The sequence below is a fragment of the Stegastes partitus genome, unplaced genomic scaffold, assembly GCF_000690725.1.
Source record: "Stegastes partitus isolate 25-593 unplaced genomic scaffold, Stegastes_partitus-1.0.2 Scaffold57, whole genome shotgun sequence".
NCBI lineage: Eukaryota > Metazoa > Chordata > Actinopteri > Pomacentridae > Stegastes > Stegastes partitus.
The window spans coordinates 400,439-409,574 of NW_007577788.1; the positions used below are offsets into that span (position 1 = coordinate 400,439).

Below are 9,136 nucleotides of genomic sequence, written 5' to 3' on the forward strand. Positions count from 1 at the left end.
GGTTTTCTAATCATCAATTAGCCTTCTGAGCCAATGAGCAAACACATTGTACCATTAGAACACTGGAGTGATAGTTGCTGGAAATGGGCCTCTATACACCTATGTACTGTATTGTACCAAAAACCAGACATTTGCAGCTAGAATAGTCATTTACCACATTAGCAATGTATAGAGTGTATTTCTTTAAAGTTAAGACTAGTTTAAAGTTATCTTCATTGAAAAGTACAGTGCTTTTCCTTCAAAAATAAGGAAATTTCAATGTGACCCCAAACTTTTGAACGGTAGTGTATATAATAGAAAATTTATATTAAATCAGATTTATTGGTCAAACACTGGTTTTGTACTTTATTAATAGTTTGTCAAAATGGATTAAATTAATCTTGACTAAATTAATCTGGATTAAATTGGTTGTAATCTTAACATGTAGTCTTAAATCCCACTGATCATTGTAGGATGTATGATAATAATCTGTACATCTAATTTTGAATTATGATAATAATCTGTATTAAATTGATCATGGATTAGATAAAAGTACATTGATACATTGGTTATGATATTTACTTTTTGTTTTCAGCTTTTTTGTAATAATCTGTACATAATGTGATTATAAATTTTAATTTTTTTCTTTTAATCAGTAAATGTGGTAATTTGTTTGTCTGGATTAAATGTATCTGGGTTAACTGGTTTTAATCTGTGCATCTAGGTTTAAATCCATCCAATAATTTATTGATTTAGTACAATAATCTCAAAATCTAGTTTGGATTACGATGATAATCTGTATTAAATATGGATAATTGATCATAGTTTGTCCACTTTTAAATTTTAAACTGTAAACTAAACTAGACAGATGTTTGTCATAATCTGTGTATACAGTTGTGAATCATTATCAATTCATTGTAGAAATCTCTACATCCAGTTTTGAATTATGATGATAATCTGTGTCAGACTGATTCATCAACACGCTTTTAAACTTTACTAATAATCAGTTCATCTGGTTGAAGTAAAACTACATTTTGTTTCTGATTTTTACTTCTGGTATAGTTTTAGTTTCTAATGATAATTTAATAATCTGGATTTAATTAGAGTGATATTTGGTAACAGTCTTTAATTGTCTCATTTTAATAATCCTGATTTGTGTTGATCTGGATTAAATTTCGGTGTTGATAATCTCTGGTTCTGGTTCTTGTTGTGTTCAGGCTCCATGATAGTACTGACTACCCCTGGAGGCCGTCTATTAGTCACTCCGACTTCCAGAAACTTCTGCACAACCTGACGGCCATCAAGATCCGCGGCACCTACAGCGAGAGGAGTAAGCAATGCACACAGACACACAACATCAGCAACACAATAGCAACAACAACCCAAACACACCTGTAATCTGTTGGTCTCTCCAGGTGCTGGTTACCTGGATGATGTCTCCTTGGTGACGGCCAGGCGGGGTCCAGGTCAGCCAGCCCGCTGGGTGGAGCAGTGCACCTGCCCTCAGGGTTACCAGGGGCAACACTGTGAGCAGTGCACTCTGGGATACCGCCGTGCCCAACCTGAGCTCGCCGCGTTCAGCTCCTGTGAGCCCTGCAACTGCAATGGACACAGCGACGCCTGCAACCCAGACACTGGTAAGACTGGGTTAACTGGGAGAACTGGGTCACCGACTGGTCACTGGCTGGTTTAATAGCTGGTTACTGAGTGAGATATTAACCACAAACTGGAAACACTGGGATCAGTGGGCAAACTGGGTTGCCGACTGGTTTAATAACCGGTTACTGACGTAGTGTAATAACTGGTCGCTGACTGGTTTAATAACTGGTTACTGACTGTTTAATAATTGGTTAATGACTGGTTCAATAACTGGTTACTTACTGAAACATTAACCCCAAACGAGGCACCGGTAACACTGGATTAACTGGGCAAACTGGGTCACCAACTGGTTTATTATCTGATTACTGACTGGTTACAGATTGATTTATTAACTGGTTACAGACTGATCTAATAACTAGTATGAAAACTGGCTGTTGATTGATTTAAAACCTTCTTACTAAGTGAGATAATAATCATAACCCAGATACTGCTAACACTGAGTTAACTTAGCTAACTGGGTCAATGACTGGTTTAATCTGTGGTTACTGACTGGTGTTATAACTGCCTGATTATTATTCAGAGGCACAGAGGCAATGCACTGGTTTTAATGACTGTTTTTTACTGGTTCGCTAACTCCTTTGCTGACTTGACTAACTGGCTTTACTTGTCTACTACCTAGTTCATTGTCTAGCTATCGTCAGATCGGTTTACTGGGCCTCTGACTGATTAGCTGGTTTTCTGACTGGTTTGCCACCTGATTGTCTGACTAGTTCACTGATTAGTTGGTTGATTGGTTCTCTGACTGCTTTGTTGATTTATTCTCTGACTGGTTTGTTAACTGGTTCTCTGACTACTTTGTTAACTGGTTCTCTGACTGGTTGGTTTACTGCAGGATGTTTGTGAGTTGCAGCAGATGTAAACTTCCTTCTGTCTGTCTGTCCGTACAGGTGCGTGCGACTGTCAAGACAACACGGCCGGGTTGAGCTGCGAGCGCTGTAAGGATGGTTTCTACGGCGACGCCACCCAAGGGACGTCAGGTGACTGTCAGCCATGTCCCTGTCCGGCTGGAGCCACCTGCGCCGTCGTCCCAAAGACCAGGGAGGTGGTTTGTACCAACTGTCCTGCTGGAACCACAGGTACTGACCCAACAGGGAAGCCAGCAGAGAGTCACAAATGAAGGTTTCTGTGGCAACAGTGATGTGTAACAACCACATGACCTCACCTGTCCGCAGGTAAGCGCTGTGAGCTCTGCGACGACGGCTTTTTTGGTGATCCGCTGGGTCAGAGCGGCCCGGTCCGGGCCTGCCGGGCCTGCAAGTGCAGCGACAACATCGACCCCAACGCTGTGGGCAACTGCAACCGCGAGACCGGAGAGTGTCTCAAGTGTATCTACAACACCGACGGCTTCTTCTGCGACCGCTGCAAGGAGGGTTTCTATGGCAACGCTCTGGCTGCCAACCCTGCTGACAAATGCAAATGTAAGGAACTGATGGTCACGACTGAGAGAGCCAGGATGGATGATGTCTATACTGTTGTACCTCCAGCTGCATCAGATGTGTGTGGTAGTTAACAGGGTTTAAAACTGAAGAGGAAGTTAAAATTTCCAGTGGTCTACGTTTTCCTCCTCAGCTTGTTCCTGTTCTCCGTTGGGGACGGTGGATCAACAGACCGGCTGTTCTCAAGTCACCGGTCAGTGCCAATGTCTTCCCAACGTGGCCGAACGCGACTGCAGTGCCTGTCAGCCCGGATTCTTCAACCTGCAGAGTGGCAACGGCTGCGAGCGGTAAGATTCATCTCAGAAAAACATTTTTAAACTTTAATTCTCACAAACTGATCCTCCTGCAGATCTCTGTCAGTTTTAGATGCAGCCACCAACATCAAATTAACTTATGTGAAATTGTAACCAGGTGTTAAATTCATTAATTGAATCAAATTAAAAAATTTGATTTGCAAATTTTGAAACAACCTGTGGACCATAATATTAAAATGTTATGGGCACCAACAAAAATATGTGCAAACTAGCAGGATAAAAGGATAAAACTTGTAGAATCAAATAGGATAAAATCCTAAAAAACAAAACTAGATAATATCTTGTAAGACCAATTTTCAAAATAAAAGGAATATAAAATACTACTTCAGCTCGCAAAATTAAAATTTTCCAGGTGATGTTTAGGGAGGTCATTCACCATTTTACAGTGGTATAAAAATACACACACACACGCACACACACACACACACATACATATATATATATATACATATAAAGACTGATACAAAATAACCACAAACCGTTTTCGCACTTTTGTGGAAACACTAGTTTAAAGTAGATTATAGTAACAATAGAAGGAGGAAAAAATAGGCAATTATAACTATTTCTTGGAAACTGTCTTCATAGTTTCCTGAAATGTTATAGTAACATTGTTGAAAATAAGATGGATATTCTTTAGAAAAAGTCTTGTGCAAAACTCAGATATATCAAATGGTACATTGTAACTGCAGTGATTAACTTTTTAAAATTAATGTTAATATTATTATTGTTTTATTTTATTTTAGTATTATTATTGTGGGGGTTTTTTCTTGTAATTTCCCTTATAATTGGCACCAGACTCTGCTATACTTTGTTGAAAGTATTCTGTAATTTACAGCACAATTATTAGGAAAACGTCCAGAAAAAGTCTGTCCCACCTGCTTTAATAATATTTCCAGTATTTGTTATCATAGAGAATGTATTTTCATGGATGAGGATTCTTGTTAGATAATTACCACAACACAGAACAGGCTGTATGATTTTGGTGATGTGCAGGTAATAAGATGACTTTTAAAACTGAAATTTTAAAATGATTATTAAAACAATATCTTTAGTAATAATACTTGCAAATATGACAACATGCTATCCAGGTCATTTTTAGTTATACTGCCAAAACCTGCAGGATTATTGAGGGTTTAAAAGATGCATATGTGTGTAATTCTTTCTCAGATTTTTTCCTCTTTTTGGCATTTCCACAGATGTAACTGTAATCCTATTGGCTCCACCAACGGTCAATGTGACATCACCAGTGGTCAGTGCGAGTGTCAGCCGGGCGTCAGCGGACTCCACTGCGAACGCTGCGAAGTCAACTTCTTCGGCTTCAGCTCATCTGGATGCAAACGTGAGGACAAACACACCAACATTTCTAATAATAATATGTAATATAATACTGGAAAAAGATAGTTGCTTCACATACTACTGATATTTTATAGGGTGTTTCCATACTTGTCTCCTCTCTGCTCTGTGGAGACACAGCCAGCAGTTCAACTGAAACCTCTGAATTTTTGTCAATTTCTTGTTAAACATCAGATCCTAATGATGCTAGAAGCCTCAACAGTTGGTAGAATATCTACCAAAGACTGTATTTTTGATACCATGAACGTGAAAGCAGCTTCCGACCTTGCACGTGTAGTACCAACATAAAGACCCCTGTGAATACCAGTTTTTGTTTCCTATCAGTGAGTCCACATCAACATTTTGTTAAAATCACAAAAAACTGGAATGTCTACTGATGTTAGAGGCCCCAAAGGTTGTTGAACAAAAGACAGCAATCCACAGTACCACCCTTATTAGAAGATTTTGCACTTTTTTCCCATTTTTAAGGTGCAAAAATGATTTATTATTGTTGTTGTGGACTATTTAAATAATTTTAGACAAGTTTCAAGTCAAGAGAGCAAAAACATGGATCCTTGTCTTGTCATACTTGTCACACATCAAATTCTACTGATGTTAAAGCCTCCGAAGTTGGTGAAATGTCGACTACAGACTGTATTTTTAGTTAGGAATAGTGATACATTCATACATGTACACTTAGAGGAACTTTGTGGGGCCACAATACCATCTAATAATTCAAGATTCGGCCTGTGCTGGATGTTTTGAAATTTAAAAGTTGTGGGAGTTTTATTTGTTTTGTTTTGTTTTTTAATTTTTTGAACCCTTACAATGGTTTTCTTGAGGGTGAAAATCTAAACATTTCCGTTTCTGAAAACATTAAATTCTTTAAAATCTGCCAAAATTATTTTACAGAACTTAGTTTTGGGTCCCAAAACTATAACAAATACAGTTGAAACCAGAAGTTTACTCACGAAAAATAAAAATAAAAACTTTTTTTCTCCTCACTTTGTAACATTAAATCAGACTAAACTTTTCCTGTTTTAGGTCAGTTAGGATTACCAAAATTATTTCTATTCGCTAAATGCCAGAATAATGAGAGAGAGATTTTTTTTTTAGAGAATATTTAGAAGAAATTTACATACACTAAGATTACTATGTCTTCATACTATTTGTGAAAGCCCAGATGATGATGTCATGGCTTTGGAAGCTTTTGATAGCTGACTGACAAGATTTGGGTTATTTGGAGGCTGTGGATGTATTTTAAGGCACACCTCAAACACAATGCTTCCGGGCGCCCGTATAGCTCACCTGGTAGCGCGGGCGACCCATGAACAGGGGCTACAGTCCCCGACGCAGCGGTTGTGAGTTCGAATCCCGCTCATGACCCTTTGCTGCAGGTCTCTCCCTCACTCTTCTCCCCCCTTTCCTGTCTCTCTCCACTGCGCTAAATAAAGGCAAAAGCCCCCAAAAAATATATTTAAAAAAAAAAAAAACCACAATGCTTCCTTTTGTGACAACATGGGAAAAAAATCAGCCAAGATATCAAGAAGAGAATTGTGGACCTCCACAAGTGTGCTTCATCCAGTGCAATTTCCAGATGCCTGAAGGTTAGCCGTTCAGCTGTTCATCTGTTCAGACAATTACAAGCAAGTTTTAACACCATGGGAATGTCCAGCCATCATACCGCTCAGGAAGGGGATGGGTTCTGTGTCTCAGAGATGAAGTGTTTTGGTGCGAAATGTGAATAAAAGCCAAAGACCTTGTGAAGATGCTGCTGAAGCTGGTCAGAGAGTGTCATTATCCACAGTGAAACAAGTCCTGTACCAACATGAGCTGAAAGGCTACTCAGAGAGGAAGAAGACATTACTCCAAAAGAAACATAAAAAGCCAGAATACAGTTCGCAAATGCACACAGTGACAAAGACCTTGGCCATAATGACAATTGTTACATTTGGAGGAAAAGGGGGAAGTTTGCAAGCCTGAGAACACCATCCCAACTGTGAAGTATGGGGGTGGCAGCATCATGTTGTGGAGTGTTTTGCTGCGGGAGGGACTGGTGTACTTCACAAAATAGATGGCATCATGAGGAAAGAACATTATGTGGAAATACTGAAGCAACATCTCAAGACATCATGCATGAAGTTAAAACTTGGGCACAAATGGGTCTTCCAAATGGACAATGACCCTAAGCATACCGCCAGATTAGTTACAAAGAGGCTCCAGGACAACAAAGCCAATGTTTTGGAGTGGCCATCACAAAGCCCTGATCTCAATCCTGTAGAAAATTTGTGGAGAGCAGAGCTGAAAAGGTCTAGGAGCAATGCGGCCAACAAACATGCCTCAGTTACACAGTTCTGTCAGGAGGAATGGGCCAGAAGAAGTTCCAGAAAACTATTGTGAGAAGCTTGTGGATGGTAATGCTACCAAATACTAAGGAAATGAATGCAAACTTCTGATTTTAAAGAAAGTAATGAAAAAATTCTCTGAAAAAAATCAAATCCTCTCTCATTATTGTGGTGTTAAGCAAATAGAAATAATTTTGGTAATCCTAACAGACCTAAAACAGGAAAAGTTTAGTCTGATTTAATGTCAGACAGTGAGAAAAAAATGTCTTTTTATACAGTAAACTTCTGGTTTCAACTGTATATAAACTCTGAACTAAATCTGAGACATACAGTCACATGTTTGCTGGATTCTGTCTGATTTGACCCAGTTAAGATGTTGTTCAGGAAGAAGGTTCAGTTTCTTGTAATTTCTTGGCAGCCTGCGACTGTGACCCTGAAGGCTCCCAGTCAGGTCAGTGTAAGGAGGACGGCCGCTGTGAGTGTCGGGCTGGCTTCGTCGGAGCTCGCTGCGACATGTGCGAAGAGAATTACTTCTACAACCGCTCAGCACCAGGCTGCCAGCAGTGTCCTTCCTGCTACAGTCTGGTCCGGGACAAGGTGAGGCAGCTGCTTTGTGTTTGTTAGTGGTGGTTTTATGGGTCTTTCTGGTGCTTTTTGTGTCTCTTTGTCTTTGTTTTGTGTCTGTTTGTGGTGGTGTAGTGGATCTTAGAGGTCATTTTGTGTCACTTTGTTGTCATTTTGTGCCTGGAGGATTCATTGTCTCTCTCGGATGAGTTAAAGTGTTGTGTTGTTTTCTGTGTGTAGGTAAACCAGCAGAGGCAGAAGCTTCACGACCTGCAGACTCTGATCGACAACCTCGGCTCAGGCCAGGAGACTGTCAGCGATAAGGCCTTTGAGGATCGGCTGAAGGAGGCAGAGCGAGCCATCATGGAGCTGCTGGAGGAGGCTCAGACCAGCAAAGGTAACAAAGCGACAAAACCTGCTGCACCTGAAACCACGTCAGGATCCAGAGCTTCTGTTTATTCTTTAGAAAAGCATATTTTATACTGAACAAACGCTGTCAGATTCTGCTAACATGATGTAAAGTCGCGCTGATTTTAGCTCTCAATGAACTAGCACTTGTCCACCTTTGACCTCTGACCCTGCAGATGTTGACCGCGGCCTGCTGGACCGTCTGAACGGCATCAACAGCACTCTGACCACACAGTGGAACCGCCTGCAGAGCATCCGCAACACAGTGGACGACACCGGAACGCAGGCCGACCAGGCCCGCAGCCGAGTCCGAGACGCCGAGAGCCTGATCGACCGAGCCCGGCAGGAGCTGGACAAGGCCAAGGACGCCATCGGCAAAGTGGTGAGTGAGGTCACTGTCGTCATGGCCACAGGTTGAGACCCAGCGCAAATTAATGGAGCTGACTTTGTTGTTGCCTGCAGGACATTAAGCCTCCCGGTGGCGGCACAGAACCCAACAACATGACGCTGCTGGCTGAGGAGGCTCGAAACCTGGCCAACAAGTAAGACCGAGTTCTGCTCCTGAGACCACCTGCTTTTATGTACTAAATGCTCAGCAGTTTTCCATGCAAACACAGAAACATGATTAATGTTTTAACTGACGAACACACCCAAATCCCCACCCTTTACTGGTGAAGAAGGAAGTTCAGCTGGTGCAGAAGGTGGAAAGGTACCGACTAGATATAGTTGGGCTCACCTACATGCACAACAAGGATTCTGGAACCAAACTACTGGAGAGGGGTTGGAATCTCTCCTTCTACTCAGCAGGTGTGGGGATACTCACAAACTAGGGATGGACTGATACCTCTTTTTGATTTCCGATACCGATACCGATACTTCAACTTTGAGTATCTGCCGATACCGATACCGCTACCGATACCGATACCATCTCTCCTCCTAAACTTCTTTGCAAATACCTTATTTGCATGGATACATTTGTTTAAGATGGCTTTATCAAAAGCCTCATACTATTAAAGCATAGACTTTGCTTTTCTAAGAAAGGAAAAAACAGCCAAAAGCATGTCTCAAAGTGAAACTGTAGCTGCTTTATTTGAGCTGC

General features: G+C 41.0%; 1 protein-coding gene across 1 annotated transcript in view; it reads left to right on the plus strand.

The window, feature by feature from the left end:
* Window positions 1-9,136, plus strand: part of lamc1 (laminin, gamma 1) — a 92,892-nt gene that overhangs the window by 69,903 nt on the left and 13,853 nt on the right. Inside the window, exons 11-20 of the mRNA XM_008275692.1 lie at window positions 1,197-1,309; window positions 1,395-1,616; window positions 2,526-2,714; window positions 2,811-3,056; window positions 3,208-3,361; window positions 4,585-4,727; window positions 7,484-7,662; window positions 7,870-8,026; window positions 8,214-8,419; window positions 8,500-8,579. Of these exons, the coding sequence (XP_008273914.1) occupies window positions 1,197-1,309; window positions 1,395-1,616; window positions 2,526-2,714; window positions 2,811-3,056; window positions 3,208-3,361; window positions 4,585-4,727; window positions 7,484-7,662; window positions 7,870-8,026; window positions 8,214-8,419; window positions 8,500-8,579 (1,689 nt within the window). The remainder of the gene's footprint in view (window positions 1-1,196; window positions 1,310-1,394; window positions 1,617-2,525; window positions 2,715-2,810; window positions 3,057-3,207; window positions 3,362-4,584; window positions 4,728-7,483; window positions 7,663-7,869; window positions 8,027-8,213; window positions 8,420-8,499; window positions 8,580-9,136) is intronic.